General features: G+C 43.1%; 1 protein-coding gene across 1 annotated transcript in view; it reads right to left on the bottom strand.

Moving 5' to 3' along the window:
* The window catches only part of LOC115125466 (voltage-dependent T-type calcium channel subunit alpha-1I-like), a gene marked incomplete at its 5' end in the record, with an annotated part of 168,195 nt that overhangs the window by 87,314 nt on the left and 57,262 nt on the right, over positions 1–23,619 (bottom strand). The window contains 4 exon segments of the mRNA XM_065010953.1: positions 1,206–1,391; positions 3,099–3,250; positions 15,872–16,284; positions 16,551–16,890. Coding sequence (XP_064867025.1) covers positions 1,206–1,391; positions 3,099–3,250; positions 15,872–16,284; positions 16,551–16,890 — 1,091 coding nt within the window.

The raw sequence follows: 23,619 nt of genomic DNA, 5'->3' as shown, positions 1-23,619 counted from the left end.
CACACACACACAGACAGAGAGAGGGGACTAGCCTCACAAACAACACACACACAGATAGAGAGAGGAGACAGACAGAGAGAGGAGACTAGCCTCTACATTACTACCCTCACAGACAACACACACACACACAGACAGAGAGAGGGGACTAGCCTCTACATTACTACCCTCACAGACAACACACACACACACACACAGACAGAGAGAGAGGACTAGCCTCTACATTACTACCCTCACAGACAACACACACACAGACAGATAGAGGGGACTAGCCTCTACATTACTACCCTCACAGACAACACACACATACAGAGAAAGAGAGGGGACTAGCCTCTACATTACTACCCTCACAGACAACACACAAACACACAGACAGAGAGAGGGGACTAGCCTCTACATTACTACCCTCACAGACAACACACACAGACAGAGAAAGAGAGGGGACTAGCCTCTACATTACTACCCTCACAGACAACACACACACAGACAGAGAGAGGGGACTAGCCTCTACATTACTACCCTCACAGACAACACACACACAGACAGATAGAGGAGGCAGACAGAGAGAGGAGACAGACGGGGGAAGGGGACAGACAGAGAGAGGAGACAGACAGGGGGAGGGGACAGACAGAGAGAGAGGAGACAGACAGAGAGAGGAGACAGGTAGAGAGAGGGGACTAGCCTCACAGACAACACACACACAGACAGAGAGAGGAGACAGACAGAGAGAGGAGACAGACAGGGGAAGGAGACAGACAGAGAGAGGAGACAGACAGGGGGAGGAGACAGACAGAGAGAGGAGACAGACAGGGGAGGAGACAGACAGAGAGAGGAGACAGACGGGGGGAGGGGACATAGAGAGAGAGGAGACAGACAGGGGGAGGGGACAGACAGAGAGAGGAGCAGACAGAGAGAGGAGATATACAGGGGGAGGAGACATAGAGGGGAGGGGACAGACAGAGAGAGGAGCAGACAGGGGGAGGAGACAGACAGAGAGAGGAGACAGACAGGGGGAGGAGACAGACAGAGAGAGGAGACAGACAGAGAGAGGAGACAGACAGGGGAGGAGACAGACAGGGGAGGAGACAGACAGAGAGAGGAGACAGACAGAGAGAGGAGACAGACAGAGAGAGGAGACAGACAGAGAGAGGAGACAGACAGGGGAGGGGACAGACAGGGAGATGGGACAGACACACACATGCCTATACCTGAAGATGAATATGAAAAGCATGAGGAGCATGCAGAAGGTGGCCACGTTGTCCATGGTCTTCATCAGCACCACCAGCTGTCTGCGTAGCGCTGGCATGAAGCGCACCAGCTTGATCACCCTCAACAGTCTGAAGGTCCTCAGGACAGACAGACCTCCATCAGACTGACCTATGATCTCACACACACTGGAGAGAAGAGGGAGAGATGGATGGAGGGATGAAACAGATGGATGCAGAAAGAGAGAACAGGGGAGGAAAGATGAGAGAGAAGTGAGGAGTGAGGAGAGATGAGAGGAGAAAGGAGAGAGGAGAGATGTGAGGAGAGAGGAGAGAGGAGAGAGGAGGGAGGAGAGAGGAGTGAGGAGTGTGGAGAGAGGAGACAGGAGAGAGGAGTGAGGAGACAGGAGAGAGGAGAGAGGAGACAGGAGAGAGGAGACAGGAGAGAGGATAGAAGAGTGAGGAGAGAGGAGAGAGGAGAGCCGAGAGAGGAGTGAGGAGACAGGAGAGAGAGAGAGGAGACAGGAGAGAGGAGAGAGGAGACCGGAGAGAGGAGTGAGGAGTGAGGAGAGAGGAGACAGGAGACAGGAGAGAGGAGTGAGGAGTGAGGAGAGAGGAGAGAGGAGACAGGAGAGAGGAGTGAGGAGTGAGGAGACAAGAGTGAGGAGAGAGGAGAGAGGAGAGGAGTGAGGAGTGAGGAGAGAGGAGAGAGGAGTGAGGAGAGAGGAGACAGGAGAGAGGAGTGATGAGTGAGGAGTGAGGAGTGAGGAGAAAAGGGAGAGGGGAGAGGAGAGAGGAGAGAGGAGAAAAGATGAGTGAGACAGGCAGAGAAAGGAAGAGAAGAAAATAGAAGACACAAATCCAGACAGCAAGGTTTCCTAATTTCCCCTCTGATCCCAACTGAAACCATTGGGAACATTCAGCTGTCAGAATCTTCCAATGCCAACCCAACGCCCAATACATTATCCATCATTCTAACATTCCAACTGACATCCCAAAGCTGTGACATTCAGCTGTCAGAATCTTCCAATGCCAACCCAACGCCCAATACATTATCCATCATTCTAACATTCCAACTGACATCCCAAAGCTGTGACATTCAGCTGTCAGAATCTTCCAATGCCAACCCAACGCCCAATACATTATCCATCATTCTAACATTCCAACTGACATCCCAAAGCTGTGACATTCAGCTGTCAGAATCTTCCAATGTCAACCCAACGCCCAATACATTATCCATCATTCTAACATTCCAACTGACATCCCAAAGCTGTGACATTCAGCTGTCAGAATCTTCCAATGCCAACCCAACGCCCAATACATTATCCATCATTCTAACATTCCAACTGACATCCCAAAGCTGTGACATTCAGCTGTCAGAATCTTCCAATGTCAACCCAACGCCCAATACATTATCCATCATTCTAACATTCCAACTGACATCCCAAAGCTGTGACATTCAGCTGTCAGAATCTTCCAATGCCAACCCAACGCCCAATACATTATCCATCATTCTAACATTCCAACTGACATCCCAAAGCTGTGACATTCAGCTGTCAGAATCTTCCAATGTCAACCCAACGCCCAATACATTATCCATCATTCTAACATTCCAACTGACATCCCAAAGCTGTGACATTCAGCTGTCAGAATCTTCCAATGCCAACCCAACGCCCAATACATTATCCATCATTCTAACATTCCAACTGACATCCCAAAGCTGTGACATTCAGCTGTCAGAATCTTCCAATGCCAACCCAACGCCCAATACATTATCCATCATTCTAACATTCCAACTGACATCCCAATGCTGTGACATTCTGACATGGTAACTGTAACATCATTCCTGTAACGTTCTGGTAACATTCTGTGGTCGTGTTGGGCAGGCCCCCCGACCTGATGATGACGATGATGCCGTCGAAGATGTTGTAGGGGTTCCTCAGGTAGGCGAAGAAGCCAAAGGCGGTCAGCTTGAGGATCATTTCCAGGGTGAACATACTGGTGAACACAATGTTACTGATCTCCAACACGTTAGTCAGCTCCTCCGGCTGGATGGAGGAGACAAGATTCAAAAGAAACAGAACACAGAGAGAGAAACACATTTAAAGAGATGGAGGAATGAAGACAGCAAGATATGGGAGGTTATTTTGGTATTAAAATGCTGCCTTCAACAATTGAAAAATATGAAACTGCAGACAACCAACACAGCTTCAGTACTGAGACACCTGTACAAACCTGCCACATAGACCGCAACACAACACAACAAGCTACACAACTTGATATAGTGAGCTAGATCCAGCTCAGTGGCGCGTAGCTTTAACCAATGAAAACGAGAAAAGAGACAATATGAACACTGGCCTAAAATGTAATGTTATTGTTTTCAGAGAGACCGAAGGGGAGGGAGGGTGCAGCCATTTTCTGTCCGGAAGATTGTGCTTGGTTCGAAGAGTGATTAGTGCATGAACGAACACACACACACACACACACACACACACACACACACACACACACACACACACACACACACACACACACACACACACGTGATATTGATCAGATTGTATCTGTGAACTCCAGTGCAATTTGTATCAAAGACAGAAGACATAAAGGCTAGCCAAGACACTCTTTCTTCTCCTCTAATCCTGTGTTTCTCTCTTCCCTCTCTCCATCTCTCTCTCCCTCCATCTCTCTCTCTCTCCATCTCTCTCTCCCTCCATCTCTCTCTCCCTCCATCTCTCTCTCCCTCCATCTCTCTCTCCATCTCTCTCTCTCCATCTCTCTCCCTCCATCTCTCTCTCTCCATCTCTCTCTCCCTCCATCTCTCTCTCCCTCCATCTCTCTCTCTCTCCATCTCTCTCTCTCTCTCTCCATCTCTCTCTCTCTCCATCTCTCTCTCTCTATCTCTCCATCTCTCTCCATCTCTCTCTCCCTCCATCTCTCTCTCCCTCCATTTCTCTCTCCCTCCATCTCTCTCTCTCCATCTCTCTCTCTCTCCATCTCTCTCTCCCTCCATCTCTCTCTCTCTCCATCTCTCTCTCCCTCCATCTCTCTCTCCCTCCATCTCTCTCTCGCTCCATCTCTCTCTCTCTCCTCTCTCTCTCTCTCCTCCATCTCTCTCTCTCCCTCTCCATCTCTCTTTCTCTCCTCTCTCTCTCTCTCTATCTCTCCATCTCTCTCATCTCTCCATCTATCTCTCCATCTCTCTCCTCTCTCTCTCTCATCTCTCCATCTCTCCATCTCTCTCCATCTCTCTCTCTCTCCATCTCTCTCTCCCTCCATCTCTCTCTCCCTCCATCTCTCCATCTCTCCATCTCTCTCTCTCTATCTCTCCATCTCTCCATCTCTCTCCATCTCTCTCTCTCTCCATCTCTCTCTCCCTCCATCTCTCTCTCTCTCCATCTCTCTCTCCCTCCATCTCTCTCTCCCTCCATCTCTCTCTCTCTCCATCTCTCTCTCTCTCTCTCTCCATCTCTCTCTCTCTCCTCTCTCTCTCTCTCTCTCTCCATCTCTCTCTCTCCATCTCTCTCTCTCTCTCTCTCTCCATCTCTCTCCATCTCTCCATCTCTCTCTCCATCTCTCCATCTCTCTCTCTCTCCATCTCTCCATCTCCCTCTCGCTCTTTGTCTCATTACCAGACACTCCCATCTCCCTATGATCAATATCTCTCTATGGATCAGCTCAGTGTGAGAAGAAAACAAGAGGAGAAGAACAGAGCCCCCCTCCTCCACTGGCAGGCATGGTGGAGGAGAGGAGGGGATGAAGAGAGGAGGGGATGAGATCTAGTGCTGACTGATTCACCCAGATGTCCTTATTTTTGGGATTTATTAAATAACTAATTGTAGGTTCAATTACTTGAATTCCATGTATTTCTTTTTTTTGTGAGATCAACGGGCCGTTTCTCTTTAGAGAAATCAAATCATTCATGAGAGAAATTAAGTCAAGAACTATGTGGGATGCTGGGCTGAAGGGAGTTTTCATTATGTAAATATTCAACCTATTTCATGTATGATAATGTTTTTGTTGTGTAATTACTGTGTATAAAAGTAGCATGTACTTTATATGAAATGTGAGTACAATTTATATGTAAAAAGCTGTAAAAAAAAAAAGTAAATATAAAACAAAGTTGATTTTGTCCCCTGAAGAGGGGATGGGTCAATAAAAAAACATCTCTTCTATTTGATATGTTTCTCACCTTCTATCTCCCTCCATGTTCATCTTACTCCTATCACCTTCTATCTCCCTTCATGTTCCTCTTATCACCTTCTATCTCCCTCCATGTTCATCTTACTCCTATCACCTTCTATCTCCCTTCATGTTCCTCTTATCACCTTCTATCTCCCTCCATGTTCCTCTTCCTCCTATCACCTTCTATCTCCCTCCACGTTCCTCTTCCTCTCATCACCTTCTATCTCCCTCCATATTCCTCTTCCTCCTATCACCTTCTATCTCCCTTCATGTTCCTCTTATCACCTTCTATCTCCCTTCATGTTCGTCTTCCTCCTATCACCTTCTATCTCCCTCCATGTTCCTCTTCCTCCTATCACCTTCTATCTCCCTCCACGTTCCTCTTCCTCTCATCACCTTCTATCTCCCTCCATGTTCATATTCCTCCTATCACCTTCTATCTCCCTGCATGTTCCTCTTATCAACTTCTATCTCCCTTCATGTTCCTCTTATCACCTTCTATCTCCCTTCATGTTCCTCCTATCAGCTTCTATCTCCCTCCATGTTCCCCTTCCTCCTATCACCTTCTATCTCCCTCCATGTTCATCTTCCTCCTATCACCTACTATCTCCCTCCATGTTCCTCTTCCTCCTATCACCATCTATCTCCCTCCATGTTCCTCTTCCTCCTATCACCTTCTATCTCCCTCCATGTTCCTCTCCATCCTATCACCATCTATCTCCCTCCATGTTCGTCTTCCTCCTATCACCTTCTATCTCCCTTCATGTTCCTCTTATCACCTTCTATCTCCCTGCATGTTCGTCTTCCTCCTATCACCTTCTATCTCCCTCCATGTTCGTCTTCCTCCTATCACCTACTATCTCCCTCCATGTTCGTCTTCCTCCTATCACCTTCTATCTCCTTCATGTTCCTCTTCCTCCTATCTATCTATCTCCCTCCATGTTCATCTTCCTCCTATCACCTTCTATCTCCCTTCATGTTCCTCTTATCACCTTCTATCTCCCTTCATGTTCCTCTTATCACCTTCTATCTCCCTTCATGTTCGTCTTCCTCCTATCACCTTCTATCTCCCTCCATGTTCCTCTTCCTCCTATCACCTTCTATCTCCCTCCACGTTCCTCTTCCTCTCATCACCTTCTATCTCCCTCCATGTTCATCTTCCTCCTATCACCTTCTATCTCCCTTCATGTTCCTCTTATCACCTTCTATCTCCCTTCATGTTCCTCTTATCACCTTCTATCTCCCTCCATGTTCCTCTTCCTCCTATCACCTTCTATCTCCCTCCACGTTCCTCTTCCTCTCATCACCTTCTATCTCCCTCCATGTTCGTCTTCCTCCTATCACCTTCTATCTCCCTCCATGTTCGTCTTCCTCCTATCACCTACTATCTCCCTCCATGTTCGTCTTCCTCCTATCACCTTCTATCTCCCTTCATGTTCCTCTTCCTCCTATCACCTTCTATCTCCCTCCATGTTCATCTTCCTCCTATCACCTTCTATCTCCCGTCATGTTCCTCTTATCACCTTCTATCTCCCTTCATGTTCCTCTTATCACCTTCTATCTCCCTTCATGTTCGTCTTCCTCCTATCACCTTCTATCTCCCTCCATGTTCCTCTTCCTCCTATCACCTTCTATCTCCCTCCACGTTCCTCTTCCTCTCATCACCTTCTATCTCCCTCCATGTTCATCTTCCTCCTATCACCATCTATCTCCCTCCATGTTCCTCTTCCTCCTATCACCTTCTATCTCCCTCCATGTTCGTCTTCCTCCTATCACCTTCTATCTCCCTTCATGTTCCTGTTATCACCTTCTATCTCCCTGCATGTTCGTCTTCCTCCTATCACCTTCTATCTCCCTCCATGTTCGTCTTCCTCCTATCACCTACTATCTCCCTCCATGTTTGTCTTCCTCCTATCACCTTCTATCTCCCTTCATGTTCCTCTTCCTCCTATCACCTTCTATCTCCCTCCATGTTCATCTTCCTCCTATCACCTTCTATCTCCCGTCATGTTCCTCTTATCACCTTCTATCTCCCTTCATGTTCCTCCTATCAGCTTCTATCTCCCTCCATGTTCCTCTCCATCCTATCACCATCTATCTCCCTCCATGTTCGTCTTCCTCCTATCACCTTCTATCTCCCTTCATGTTCCTCTTATCACCTTCTATCTCCCTGCATGTTCGTCTTCCATCTCCCTCCATGTTCGTCTTCCTCCTATCACCATCTATCTCCCTCCATGTTCCTCTTCCTCCTATCACCATCTATCTCCCTCCATGTTCGTCTTCCTCCTATAACCTTCTATCTCCCTTCATGTTCCTCTTATCACCTTCTATCTCCCTGCATGTTCCTCTTATCACCTTCTATCTCCCTCCATGTTCATCTTCCTCCTATCACCTTCTATCTTCCTCCATGTTCGTCTTCCTCCTATCACCTATCTCCCTTCATGTTCCTCTCCATCCTATCACCATCTATCTCCCTCCATGTTCGTCTTCCTCCTATCACCTTCTATCTCCCTTCATGTTCCTCTTATCACCTTCTATCTCCCTTCATGTTCGTCTTCCTCCTATCAGCTTCTATCTCCCTTCATGTTCCTCTTATCACCTATCTCCCTCCATGTTCCTCTTATCACCTTCTATCTCCCTCCATGTTCATCTTCCTCCTATCACCTTCTATCTCCCTCCATGTTCGTCTTCCTCCTATCACCATCTATCTCCCTCCATGTTCCTCTTCCTCCTATCACCATATATCTCCCTCCATGTTCGTCTTCCTCCTATAACCTTCTATCTCCCTTCATGTTCCTCTTATCACCTTCTATCTCCCTGCATGTTCCTCTTATCACCTTCTATCTCCCTGCATGTTCCTCTTATCACCTTCTATCTCCCTTCATGTTCCTCTCGATCCTATCACCATCTATCTCCCTCCATGTTCGTCTTCCTCCTATCACCTTCTATCTCCCTTCATGTTCCTCTTATCACCTTCTATCTCCCTTCATGTTCCTCTTATCACCTATCTTCCTCCATGTTCGTCTTCCTCCTATCACCATCTATACCCCTCCATGTTCCTCTTCCTCCTATCACCATCTATCTCCCTCCATGTTCCTCTTCCTCTTATCACCATCTATCTCCCTTCATGTTCCTCTTATCACCTATCTCCCTCCATGTTCGTCTTCCTCCTATCACCTTCTATCTCCCTCCATGTTCGTCTTCCTCCTATCACCATCTATCTCCCTCCATGTTCGTCTTCCTCCTATCACCATCTATCTCCCTCCATGTTCGTCTTCCTCCTATCACCTTCTATCTCCTCCCTCCACCATCTATCTCCCTCCATGTTCGTCTTCCTCCTATCACCATCTATCTCCCTCCATGTTCCTCTTCCTCCTATCACCATCTATCTCCCTCCATGTTCGTCTTCCTCCTATCACCTTCTATCTCCCTCCATGTTCCTCTTCCTCCTATCACCATCTATCTCCCTCCATGTTCCCTTCCTCCTGTCCCTCTATCTCCTTCTCCCTCCCTCTATCTCCCTCCATCCCTCCCTCCCTCCCTCCCCTCCCTCCCCCCCTCCCTCCCTCCCCCTCCCTCCCTCCCTCCCTGCCTCCCTCCCTCCCTCCCTCCCTCCCTCCCTCCCTCCCTGCCTCTCCTCTCACCTGTTTACCCTTTCATCTCTCCTTCCTGTCTTTCATTTCCTCCCTCACAGATACCTGCACCTCCCTGCCTGCACATCCTCTCTCTCCCTCTCTTTCTCCATCTCTCCCTCTCTCTCCTTTTCTCCACCCCTCCCTCTCTCTCCCTCTTTTTCCCACCACCCCTCCCTCTCTCTCCCTCTCTTTTCTCCACCCCTCCCTCTCTCTCCCTCTCTTTTCTCCACCCCTCCCTCTCTCTCCCTCTCTTTTCTCCACCCCTCCCTCTCTCTCCCTCTCTTTTCTCCACCCCTCCCTCTCTCTCCCTCTCTTTTCTCCACCCCTCCCTCTCTCTCCCTCTCTTTTCTCCACCCCTCCCTCTCTCTCCCTCTCGTTTCTCCATCCCTCTCTCTTTGTAGTTCTCTTGTTTTTATCTTTGAATGTTTACACACACACACACCTGCTGTATATACATGCTAATAGGGGAGCCTCTCAGTCATGCTACCATTGATGTGAAAGATGAATGCTGATGAGTCAGAGATGTAGTCACACACAACACACACACACACACACACACACATACACAGCAACTCTGAATGAAGACTACAAGTAACACATCCGAAGGACATCTAGTGAAGGTCATATCCTCACTGTGTGCTCTTAACACATGTCATGTAATCCTTCCCTCAGGGGATTGATCAAATGAAGTTTCAGTAAGCCCTGTTACCAAAGAGGGAAACACATACACGTTCAGTTCTAGAACACAACCCCCTGGAACAACACTTACATATCTACTGCAGAACACACACCGCCTCTGCCTCTGCCTCTGCCAAGAGAGACCATTGTGTAATGCTGTTGGAGTGTGTGGTGTGTGTGTGTGTGTGGTGTGGTGTGGTGTGGTGTGGTGTGGTGTGGTGTGGTGTGGTGTGTGTGTGTGTGTGTGTGTGTGTGTGTGTGTGTGGTGTATGTGGTGTGTGTGTGTGTCTGTGTGGTATGTGTAATGCTTTTGGTGTGTGTGGTGTGTGTGTGCGTAGTATGTGTGTGTGTGTGTGTGTGTGTGTGTGTGTGTGTGTGTGTGTGTGTGTGTGTGTGTGTGGTGTGTGTGTGTGTGTGTGTGTGTGTGTGTGTGTGTGTAATGCTGTGTGGTGTGTGTGTGTGTGTGTGGTGTGTGTAATGCTGTTGGTGTGTGTGGTGTGTCTGTGTGATGTGTGTAATGCTGTTGGTGTGTGTGGTGTGTGTGTGTGTGTGTGTGTGGTGTGTGCGTGCGTGTAAATTCATACAGGAATAGAGCTGAAAATGCTGTGTAACAGGAGTCTGCTCCCGCTTCTCTCTCGGTGAGTTCCTGTCCTCCTCTCCCTACATCCCTCTGTTATTTTTAGAGTCTTCAGAAATGAGAGAACCGACTCCTCTGCATGTCGTCAAGGATTGAGGGGGTGGATGAGAGATGAAGACAGAGGGAGGGAGGGAGAGAGAGAGAGAGATGGAGGGAGACAGAATGGAGAAGGGAGAGGGAGGGATGGACAGAGACAGGGGAGGAGGGAGAGAGAGAGAGAGATGGAGGGAGACAGAATGGAGAAGGGAGAGGGAGGGATGGACAGAGACAGGGGAGGAGGGAGACTAAAAGAGGCAGGGAAAGGAGGGGTGTGAGACAGGAGGGGGGAGAGAGAGAGATAGAGAAAGAGGGGTTGAGGGAGGTAGGAATGGTTATGTAACAGCCAGGGTGGGTGTATTTTGGCATGAAGCTACCACACCCCTTCCACACAGGCAGCTCTCTCCCTTCCTCTCTTCTTCTGTCTCTCTCAGGAGAGAAGTCAGTCAGCCAGCCAGCCAGAGCCAGCCAGCCAGACAGCCAGTCAGCCAGCCAGCCAGCCAGCCAGGCAGCCAGCCAGACAGACAGACAGACAGCACCTAAAGCAGGTTGAGGTGTACCTACCCTGCTGTTTTCTACTGATATCGTTGTGGTGGGTGTATAATGGAACAATACATTCCCATCAGTCAGCCAGCCAGCCAGCCAGACAGACAGACAGCACCTAAAGCAGGTTGAGGTGTACCTACCCTACTGTTTTCTACTGATATCGTTGTGGTGGGTGTATAATGGAACAATACATTCCCATCAGTCAGTCAGCCAGCCAGCCAGCCAGACAGACAGCACCTAAAGCAGGTTGAGGTGTACCAGTCTACTGTTTTCTACTGATATCGTTGTGGTGGGTGTATAATGGAACAATACATTCCCATCAGTCAGTCAGCCAGCCAGCCAGCCAGACAGACAGCACCTAAAGCAGGTTGAGGTGTACCTACCCTACTGTTTTCTACTGATATCGTTGTGGTGGGTGTATAATGGAACAATACATTCCCATCAGTCAGTCAGCCAGCCAGCCAGCCAGCCAGCCAGCCAGCCAGCCAGCCAGACAGACAGCACCTAAAGCAGGTTGAGGTGTACCTACCCTACTGTTTTCTACTGATATCGTTGTGGTGGGTGTATAATGGAACAATACATTCCCATCAGTCAGCCAGCCAGCCAGCCAGTCAGCCAGCCAGCCAGACAGACAGCACCTAAAGCAGGTTGAGGTGTACCTACCCTACTGTTTTCTACTGATATCGTTGTGGTGGGTGTATAATGGAACAATACATTCCCATCAGTCAGCCAGCCAGCCAGTCAGCCAGCCAGCCAGACAGACAGCACCTAAAGCAGGTTGAGGTGTACCTACCCTACTGTTTTCTACTGATATCGTTGTGGTGGGTGTATAATGGAACAATACATTCCCATCAGTCAGCCAGCCAGCCAGCCAGTCAGCCAGCCAGCCAGACAGACAGCACCTAAAGCAGGTTGAGGTGTACCTACCCTACTGTTTTCTACTGATATCGTTGTGGTGGGTGTATAATGGAACAATACATTCCCATCAGTCAGCCAGCCAGCCAGTCAGCCAGTCAGTCAGACAGACAGCACCTAAAGCAGGTTGAGGTGTACCTACCCTGCTGTTTTCTACTGATATCGTTGTGGTGGGTGTATAATGGAACAATACATTCCCATCAGTCAGTCAGCCAGCCAGCCAGGCAGACAGCCAGCCAGCCAGCCAGCCAGCCAGACAGCACCTAAAGCAGGTTGAGGTGTACCTACCCTGCTGTTTTCTACTGATATCATTGTGGTGGGTGTATAATGGAACAATACATTCCCATCAGCCAGCCAGCCAGCCAGACAGACAGACAGCACCTAAAGCAGGTTGAGGTGTACCTACCCTGCTGTTTTCTACTGATATCGTTGTGGTGGGTGTATAATGGAACAATACATTCCCATCAGTCAGTCAGCCAGACAGACAGCACCTAAAGCAGGTTGAGGTGTCCCTACCCTGCTGTTTTCTACTGATATCGTTGTGGTGGGTGTATAATGGAACAATACATTCCCATCAGTCAGTCAGCCAGCCAGCCAGCCAGCCAGGCAGACAGCCAGCCAGCCAGCCAGCCAGCCAGACAGCCAGACAGCACCTAAAGCAGGTTGAGGTGTACCTACCCTGCTGTTTTCTACTGATATCGTTGTGGTGGGTGTATAATGGAACAATACATTCCCATCAGTCAGCCAGACAGACAGACAGCACCTAAAGCAGGTTGAGGTGTACCTACCCTGCTGTTTTCTACTGATATCGTTGTGGTGGGTGTATAATGGAACAATACATTCCCATCAGTCAGCCAGACAGACAGACAGCACCTAAAGCAGGTTGAGGTGTACCTACCCTGCTGTTTTCTACTGATATCGTTGTGGTGGGTGTATAATGGAACAATACATTCCCATCAGTCAGTCAGCCAGCCAGGCAGCCAGCCAGCCAGCCAGCCAGCCAGACAGCACCTAAAGCAGGTTGAGGTGTACCTACCCTGCTGTTTTCTACTGATATCGTTGTGGTGGGTGTATAATGGAACAATACATTCCCATCAGTCAGCCAGCCAGCCAGTCAGCCAGTCAGCCAGACAGACAGCACCTAAAGCAGGTTGAGGTGTACCTACCCTGCTGTTTTCTACTGATATCGTTGTGGTGGGTGTATAATGGAACAATACATTCCCATCAGTCAGTCAGCCAGCCAGCCAGGCAGCCAGCCAGCCAGCCAGCCAGCCAGCCAGACAGCACCTAAAGCAGGTTGAGGTGTACCTACCCTGCTGTTTTCTACTGATATCGTTGTGGTGGGTGTATAATGGAACAATACATTCCCATATTGATAGTGCTCCATGTTCGTCACTGATATCTGACTTCCAGTGACTTGTACTACTTGTGAGTCATCCATTGGACACATCTCAACCTTGTTAGCCCACTAAGCTAAAGTCTTTGGGTTAGCTTTGGGGACTGAAGAGCAATACTGTTGTTGTGCACATTGTGTATATGTGCTGTACTCCCTGACTGTGTTATAGTTCACCTTTTGTGGTTTTCAATGCAGGTAGTATTGATGAGAATAGTATATTTACCTGGTTGTGATGTTCATGCTGATAGTATTGATGAGAATAGTATATTCACCTGGTTGTGATGTTCTATCCCCATGCTGATAGTATTGATGAGAATAGTATATTCACCTGGTTGTGATGTTCATGCTGATAGTATTGATGAGAATAGTATATTTACCTGGTTGTGATGTTCATGCTGATAGTATTGATGAGAATAGTATATTTACCTGGTTGTGATGTTCATGCTGATAGTATTGATGAGAATAGTATATTTACCTGGTTGTGATGTTCATGCTGATAGTATTGATGAGAATAGTATATTTACCTGGTTGTGATGTTCATGCTGATAGTATTGATGAGAATAGTATATTTACCTGGTTGTGATGTTCCCCATGCTGATAGTATTGATGAGAATAGTATATTTACCTGGTTGTGATGTTCATGCTGATAGTATTGATGAGAATAGTATATTTACCTGGTTGTGATGTTCATGCTGATAGTATTGATGAGAATAGTATATTTACCTGGTTGTGATGTTCTATCCCCATGCTGATAGTATTGATGAGAATAGTATATTTACCTGGTTGTGATGTTCTATCCCCATGCTGATAGTATTGATGAGAATAGTATATTTACCTGGTTGTGATGTTCTATCCCCATGCTGATAGTATTGATGAGAATAGTATATTCACCTGGTTGTGATGTTCTATCCCCATGCTAATAGTATTGATGAGAATAGTATATTTACCTGGTTGTGATGTTCTATCCCCATGCTGATAGTATTGATCAGAATAGTATATTTACCTGGTTGTGATGTTCTATCCCCATGCTGATAGTATTGATGAGAATAGTATATTTACCTGGTTGTGATGTTCATGCTGATAGTATTGATGAGAATAGTATATTTACCTGGTTGTGATGTTCATGCTGATAGTATTGATGAGAATAGTATATTTACCTGGTTGTGATGTTCATGCTGATAGTATTGATGAGAATAGTATATTTACCTGGTTGTGATGTTCATGCTGATAGTATTGATGAGAATAGTATATTTACCTGGTTGTGATGTTCTATCCCCATGCTGATAGTATTGATGAGAATAGTATATTTACCTGGTTGTGATGTTCTTCCCCATGCTGATAGTATTGATGAGAATAGTATATTTACCTGGTTGTGATGTTCTATCCCCATGCTGATAGTATTGATGAGAATAGTATATTTACCTGGTTGTGATGTTCTATCCCCATGCTGATAGTATTGATGAGAATAGTATATTTACCTGGTTGTGATGTTCTATCCCCATGCTGATAGTATTGATGAGAATAGTATATTCACCTGGTTGTGATGTTCTATCCCCATGCTGATAGTATTGATGAGAATAGTATATTTACCTGGTTGTGATGTTCTATCCCCATGCTGATAGTATTGATGAGAATAGTATATTTACCTGGTTGTGATGTTCATGCTGATAGTATTGATGAGAATAGTATATTTACCTGGTTGTGATGTTCATGCTGATAGTATTGATGAGAATAGTATATTTACCTGGTTGTGATGTTCATGCTGATAGTATTGATGAGAATAGTATATTTACCTGGTTGTGATGTTCATGCTGATAGTATTGATGAGAATAGTATATTCACCTGGTTGTGATGTTCTATTCCCCATGCTGATAGTATTGATGAGAATAGTATATTTACCTGGTTGTGATGTTCATGCTGATAGTATTGATGAGAATAGTATATTTACCTGGTTGTGATGTTCATGCTGATAGTATTGATGAGAATAGTATATTTACCTGGTTGTGATGTTCATGCTGATAGTATTGATGAGAATAGTATATTTACCTGGTTGTGATGTTCATGCTGATAGTATTGATGAGAATAGTATATTTACCTGGTTGTGATGTTCATGCTGATAGTATTGATGAGAATAGTATATTTACCTGGTTGTGATGTTCATGCTGATAGTATTGATGAGAATAGTATATTTACCTGGTTGTGATGTTCTATCCCCATGCTGATAGTATTGATGAGAATAGTATATTTACCTGGTTGTGATGTTCATGCTGATAGTATTGATGAGAATAGTATATTCACCTGGTTGTGATGTTCATGCTGATAGTATTGATGAGAATAGTATATTCACCTGGTTGTGATGTTCATGCTGATAGTATTGATGAGAATAGTATATTTACCTGGTTGTGATGTTCATGCTGATAGTATTGATGAGAATAGTATATTTACCTGGTTGTGATGTTCATGCTGATAGTATTGATCAGAATAGTATATTTACCTGGTTGTGATGTTCATGCTGATAGTATTGATGAGAATAGTATATTTACCTGGTTGTGATGTTCATGCTGATAGTATTGATGAGAATAGTATATTTACCTGGTTGTGATGTTCATGCTGATAGTATTGATGAGAATAGTATATTCACCTGGTTGTGATGTTCTATCCCCATGCTGATAGTATTGATGAGAATAGCGATCATGATTCCTCTATTGAAGTATTTGCTCTCCACGATGCCCCAAAGTTTCTTCCTCATCTCATCCCACATGTCCTTACAGTGTCCAAAACACGACCTCCTCTTCCTCTTCTTCTTCACTCCCTCCCCCTCTTCCACTTTCTCCTCCAAGTGGTTCTCCTCCCTGTCCGTCTCCTCCACAGCCCCCTCCTCCTCTTCCCCATTGGCCGAGTCGCCCACAGCTCCCGCCCCCTCCCTGAGTGACAGTGCCGCAGCGCACTGAGGGCAGTCCTCTGTGTTTTGAGGGACGGCCAGGGCGATGGAGTTGCCCAGGGGTTGGGAGCTGTGGACCGGGTCCAGCTTGCTTTGGTGAGGACAGGGAGATTCTAATGAAAGATGGAGAGGGAGTGTAAGAAAGAATCAACATGTCATTAACAGCATCAATAGACACTTTCACATTGTCGCACTATATCCATGTAAGCCAGCGTTTGATAGCGCCAAAGAGGTTTGAAAGTCGAGAGATTAAACAAGACTCATCGCACTGGCTCGCACGAAACAATGTGAAAGAGGCTAATATCATGTTAAAGTTCAAGTTTAGACATTTTAACAAAAACCCTTTCTCTCGTCCTCCCACCCACTGCCTCCCACTTACGGCGTGGCTGCCTCAGGTGATGCCTTTCCCCTCCGTTCGCACTCCCTCCTCCTCTTCCTCCTCCTCTTCCTCTCCCTCTAGTGGGCGGTGGTGGCAGAGGCCTTCCTCTCAGTTGGTTATACAGGGCTACAGACCTCCTGCGGGCCTTGCGCAGCATGTGGCAGACCAGCTGGAAGAGCTCTTCGTAGCAGTCCCCCGGTTCATGGAGGCTGGCCAGGGTAGAGGATGACAGGCACTGGGCCCGCTGCTCCTGCATCAGCTGGTGCTCCCGCTGCTTGGTCTCACTGAACTGGGTGGCGATGACCACCAGACAGAGGTTGATCATGAAGAACGAGCCAATCTGTGAAGTGGTGGATAGTCAGAGGTGAGTTACAAACACAGAGTTACTGTAGTGAGTGCTGAAGGCCAACCAGAAACACACACAGATACATACAGTGGAAGACCACTGGTCGTCTATAATGGAGTTGCTGCTGGTCAGCGCGTGCAAGATTCACTTTTTGGCTTTGAGATTATTGAATAACAATCAGGGGGACCCCAGGCCTCCAGACATATATTGAGGTACTTCATTAGGTTTACCTCTACTGCAGACTGAGGGAAAGAGGAGGATGATAATAGATGGAGAGTAGAGAGGCCAGAGCCAAAGAGGAGGTGGAAGAGAGTAGGAGGGCAAATACATAGAGCAGGACTTTATTTTAGTGATGGCCAGAGGAGTAACACATTATACTAACAAATGACAAGCAGAATATCTCTAACACATTAGACAATCATTCCTTCATCATTAGAATCCAGATCTGCCTCTGGTCTCATCACTTGGGAGTTAGATGTAAACGGTATGTCTCCTTCAGTATTGGTCGACCACCTTCTACCCACCCGAACATACAGCATACACTGTTGCTGGTTTTTCCTCTCAAGATAGCATTGATGCTAATAAAGTGTGCTGTTTGTGTGCTGTTTCCCCCTTAGCGACGCTTAGCGACGCTTTATAATACTCTGTTTATAATACTCTGTTAATAATATTCTGTTTATAATGCTCTCTGTTTATAATACTCTGTTGATAATACTCTGTTTATAATACTCTCTGTTTATAATACTCTGTTTATAATACTCTCTGTTTATAATACTCTCTGTTTATAATGCCCTCTCTCTGTTTATAATATTCTGTTTATAATACTCTGTTTATAATACTCTGTTTATAATACTCTCTGTTTATAATGCCCTCTCTCTGTTTATAATACTCTGTTTATAATACTCTGTTTATAATACTCTGTTTATAATACTCTCTGTTTATAATACTCTCTGTTTATAATGCCCTCTCTCTGTTTATAATACTATGTTTATAATACTCTGTTTATAATACTCTGTTTATAATACTCTCTGTTTATAATACTCTCTGTTTATAATACTCTCTGTTTATAATGCCCTCTCTCTGTTTATAATACTCTCTGTTTATAATACTCTCTGTTTATAATACTCTCTGTTTATAATACTCTCTGTTTATAATGCCCTCTCTCTGTTTATAATACTCTCTGTTTATAATACTCTCTGTTTATAATACTCTCTGTTTATAATACTCTCTGTTTATAATGCCCTCTCTCTGTTTATAATACTCTGTTTATAATACTCTGTTTATAATACTCTGTTTATAATACTCTCTGTTTATAATACTCTCTGTTTATAATTATCTCTGTTTATAATGCCCTCTCTCTGTTTATAATACTCTCTGTTTATAATACTCTCTGTTTATAATACTCTCTGTTTATAATACTCTCTGTTTATAATGCCCTCTCTCTGTTTATAATACTCTGTTTATAATACTCTCTGTTTATAATACTCTGTTTATAATACTCTCTGTTTATAATGCCCTCTCTCTGTTTATAATACTCTCTGTTTATAATGCCCTCTCTCTGTTTATAATACTCTGTTTATAATACTCTCTGTTTATAATACTCTGTTTATAATACTCTCTGTTTATAATGCCCTCTCTCTGTTTATAATACTCTCTGTTTATAATACTCTCTGTTTATAATACTCTGTTTATAATACTCTCTGTTTATAATGCCCTCTCTCTGTTTATAATACTCTCTGTTTATAATGCCCTCTCTCTGTTTATAATACTCTCTGTTTATAATGCCCTCTCTCTGTTTATAATACTCTCTGTTTATAATACTCTCTGTTTATAATGCCCTCTCTCTGTTTATAATACTCTCTGTTTATAATACTCTCTGTTTATAATACTCTCTGTTTATAATACTCTCTGTTTATAATACTCTCTGTTTATAATACTCTCTGTTTATAATGCCCTCTCTCTGTTTATAATACTCTCTGTTTATAATACTCTCTGTTTATAATACTCTCTGTTTATAATACTCTCTGTTTATAATGCCCTCTCTCTGTTTATAATACTCTCTGTTTATAATACTCTGTTTATAATACTCTCTGTTTATAATCTCTCTGTTTATAATACTCTCTGTTTATAATGCCCTCTCTCTGTTTATAATACTCTCTGTTTATAATACTCTCTGTTTATAATACTCTCTGTTTATAATGCCCTCTCTCTGTTTATAATACTCTCTGTTTATAATACTCTCTGTTTATAATACTCTCTGTTTATAATACTCTCTGTTTATAATACTCTCTGTTTATAATACTCTGTTTATAATACTCTGTTTATAATGCCCTCTCTCTGTTTATAATACTCTCTGTTTATAATACTCTCTGTTTATAATACTGTTTATAATACTCTGTTTATAATACTCTCTGTTTATAATATAATGCCCTCTCTCTGTTTATAATACTCTCTGTTTATAATACTCTCTGTTTATAATACTCTCTGTTTATAATACTCTCTGTTTATAATATCTCTGTTTATAATGCCCTCTCTCTGTTTATAATACTCTGTTTATAATCTGTTTATAATACTCTCTGTTTATAATACTCTGTTTATAATACTCTCTGTTTATAATACTCTCTGTTTATAATACTCTGTTTATAATACTCTGTTTATAATACTCTCTGTTTATAATACTCTGTTTATAATACTCTGTTTATAATACTCTCTGTTTATAATGCCCTCTCTCTGTTTATAATACTCTCTGTTTTATACTCTCTGTTTATAATACTCTCTGTTTATAATGCCCTCTCTCTGTTTATAATACTCTCTGTTTATAATACTCTCTGTTTATAATACTCTCTGTTTATAATGCCCTCTCTCTGTTTATAATACTCTCTGTTTATAATACTCTCTGTTTATAATACTCTCTGTTTATAATACTCTGTTTATAATACTCTCTGTTTATAATACTCTGTTTATAATACTATCTGTTTATAATACTCTGTTTATAATACTCTCTGTTTATAATACTCTCTGTTTATAATTATCTCTGTTTATAATACTCTCCGTATATAATACACTCTGTTTATAATACCCTGTATATAATACTCTCTGTTAATACTATCTCTCTCTCTGTTAATAATATCTCTCTCTCTGTTAATACTCCCTCCCTCTCTCTGTCTCTCTCTCTCTCTCTCTCTCTCTGTTAATACCCTCTATCTGTTACTACTCTCTGTGTGTTAAAACTCTCTCTCTGTTAATACTCTCTCTCTCTCTCTCTCTCTCTCTCTCTCTCTGCTAATAACTTATTTGGGACTGTATTGAGTATTGAGTGTGCTGTTTCCCCCTTAGCGACGCTAATGTATTGTTAGCACTCATTCTTTATAATACCCAATGCAAGTAGACACAATGTCTCTCTGTTTTATAGTCTCAGTTTATAATACTGTTTATAATACTCTCAGTTTATAATACGGTGTATAATACGCTCTGTTTATAATACTCGGTTTATAATACTCTGTTTATAATACTCTCTGTTTATAATACTCTGTTAATAATACTCTGTTTTTAATCTGTTTATAATACTCTGTTTATAATACTCTGTTTATAATACTCTCTGTTTATAATACTCTGTTTATAATACTCTGTTTATAATACTCTGTTTATAATACTCTGTTTATAATACTGTTTATAATACTATGTTTATAATACTCTCTGTTTATAATATGCTCTCTGTTTATAATACTCTGTTTATAATGCTCTCTGTTTATAATACTCTGTTAATAATGCTCTCTGTTCATAATACTGTTAATAATGCTCTCTGTTCACAATACTTTTAAATGCTCTCTGTTCATTATAATACTCTGTTCATAATACTCTGTTAATAATAATCTATGTTTAAAATACCCTGTTTATAATACTCTGTTTATAATACTCTGTTTATAATACTCTCTGTTTATAATACTATGTTTATAATACTCTCTGTTTATAATACTATGTTTATAATACTCTGTTAATAATAATCTGTTTAAAATACCCTGTTTATAATACTATGTTTATAATACTCTGTTAATAATGCTCTCTGTTCATAATACTCTGTTAATAATGCTCTCTGTTTATAATACTCTGTTAATAATGCTCTCTGTTCATAATACTCTGTTAATAATGCTCTCTGTTCATAATACTCTGTTAATAATGCTCTCTGTTCATAATACTCTGTTAATAATGCTCTCTGTTCATAATACTCTGTTAATAATAATCTATGTTTAAAATACCCTGTTTATAATACTCTGTTAATAATGCTCTCTGTTCATAATACTCTGTTTATAATACTCAATGTTTATAATACTCTCTGTTTATAATACTCTGTTAATAATACTGTTTATAATATTCTCTGTTTATAATTATCTCTGTTTATAATACTCTCCGTATATAATACACTCTGTTTATAATACCCTGTATAAAATACTCTCTGTTAATACTATCTCTCTCTCCGTTAATACTCTCTCTCTCTCCGTTAATACTCTCTCTCTCTCTCTCTCTCTCTCTGTTAATACTCTCTCTCTGTTAATACTATATCTCTCTGATAATACTCTCTCTCTCTCTGATAATACTCTCCCTCTGTTAATACTCCCTCCCTCTCTGTTAATACTCTCTCTCTCTCTGTCTAATTCTCTCTCTCTCTCTCTCTGTTAATACCCTCTCTCTCTCTATCTGTTACTACTCTCTGTGTGTTAATACTCTGTTAATCTCTCTCTCTCTCTCTCTCTGTTAATAACTTATTTGGGACTGGGGGGCAGTATTGAGTAGCTTGGATGAATAAGGTGCCCAGAGTAAACTGCCTGCTACTCAGGCCCAGAAGCTAAGATATGCATATTATTAGTAGATTTGGATAGAAAACACTCTGGAGTTTCTAAACCTGTTTGAATTATGTCTGTGAGTATAACAGAACTCATATGGCAGGCTTTTGCCTGAGAAAAAATCCAACCAGGAAGTGGGATATCTGAGGTTTGTAGTTTTTCAAGTCATTGCCTATCGAATATACAGTGTCTATGGGGTCATATTGCACTTCCCAAGGCTTCCACTAGATGTCAACAGTCTTTAGAACCTTGTTTGAGGAATCTACTGTGAAGGAGGGGGGAATGAAAGCTGAATGAGTCAGGGGTCTGACAGAGTGACATGAGCTGATCACGCACGCTCACGTGTTAGCAACCTGCATTCCATTGCATTTCTACAGACAAAGGAATTCTCCGGTTGAAACATTATTGAAGATTTATGATAAAAACATCCTAAAGATTGATTCTATACTTCGTTTGACATGTTTCTACGAACTGTAATATGACTTTTTGTCTGAAATTTCGCCTGGACTTGCCCGCGCCTCGTGAGTTTGGATTGTGTAATAAACGCGCAAACAAAATGGAGGTATTTGGACATAAATGGACTTTATCGAATAAATCAAACATTTATTGTGGAACTGGGATTCCTGGGAGTGCATTCTGATGAAAATCATCAATGGTAAGTGAATATTTATAATGCTATTTCTGACTTCTGTTGACTCCACAACATGGCGGATATCTGTTTGGCTTGTTTTGTTGTCTGAGTGCTGTACTCAGATTATTGCATGGTGTGCTTTTTCGGTAAAGCTTTTTTGAAATCTGACACAGCGGTTGCATTAAGGAGAAGTTTATCTAAAGTTCCATGCATAACACTTGTATTTTCATCAACATTTATGATGAGTATTTCTGTAAATGCATGTGGCTCTCTGCAAAATCACCGGATGTTTTGGAAGCAAAACATTACTGAACGTAACGCGCCAATGTAAACTGAGATTTTTGGATATAAATATGAACTTTATCGAACAAAACATACATGTATTGTGTAACATGAAGTCCTATGAGTGTCATCTGATGAAGATCATCAAAGGTTAGTGATTAATTTAATCTTTATTTCTGCTTTTTGTGACTCCTCTCTTTGGCTGGAAAAATGGCTGTGTTTTTCTGTGACTTGGCTCTGACCTAACATAATCGTTTGGTGTGCTTCCTTCGTAAAGCCTTTTTGCAATCGGACACCGTGGCTGGATTTACAACAAGTGTATCTTTAAAATGGTGTAAAATACTTGTATGTTTGAGGAATTTTAATTATGGGATTTCTGTTGTTTTGAATTTGGCGCCCTGCAATTTCACTGGCTGTTGGCGAGGTGGGACACTACCATCCCACATATCCCAGAGAGGTTAATACACACACTCTCTCTCTCTGTGTGTGAGTCAGAAAAGAGAGAACCACTGCATTCTCTATCCTTCTCCTCAACTTGCCCCTCATAAGCTTTGGATTGGTGAAACCATAATACTTACACCAGTCCATTTCCTCTAAATCCATACAAGGGAAGTGAACGATTGCACAGAATGAACTCCCAGGAGTTCACCTGGCCCTTGGCTGACCCTGTGGGGTGATGAAGTGTTATCTGACAGGTGGACTGCGGGGCAGGAAGGGGTGTATTGAGTTGTTAGGTTCTGCTGCACAGCTTCACTCTCCTGATCAGATCAACAGGAGAGATAGACAACCCACTAACCCCACCCAGAAAACCCCCATAGGGGTAGCTATACACAGCTCTGTTGCCTTCCAAACATCACACACATCTGCTCTATTCACATGCAAATTGTATTGTATTCAACGTTTGTAATTTCCACAGACTTGATCTGGCCTTACGAAAAATGTATCAACCCCTACAAGAAATGATCATTA

Source organism: Oncorhynchus nerka, linkage group LG26 (genome assembly GCF_034236695.1).
Source record: "Oncorhynchus nerka isolate Pitt River linkage group LG26, Oner_Uvic_2.0, whole genome shotgun sequence".
Taxonomy (NCBI): domain Eukaryota; kingdom Metazoa; phylum Chordata; class Actinopteri; order Salmoniformes; family Salmonidae; genus Oncorhynchus; species Oncorhynchus nerka.
Note: the sequence above shows the minus strand (reverse complement) of the source record. Positions and strands in the feature narration are given on the sequence as shown.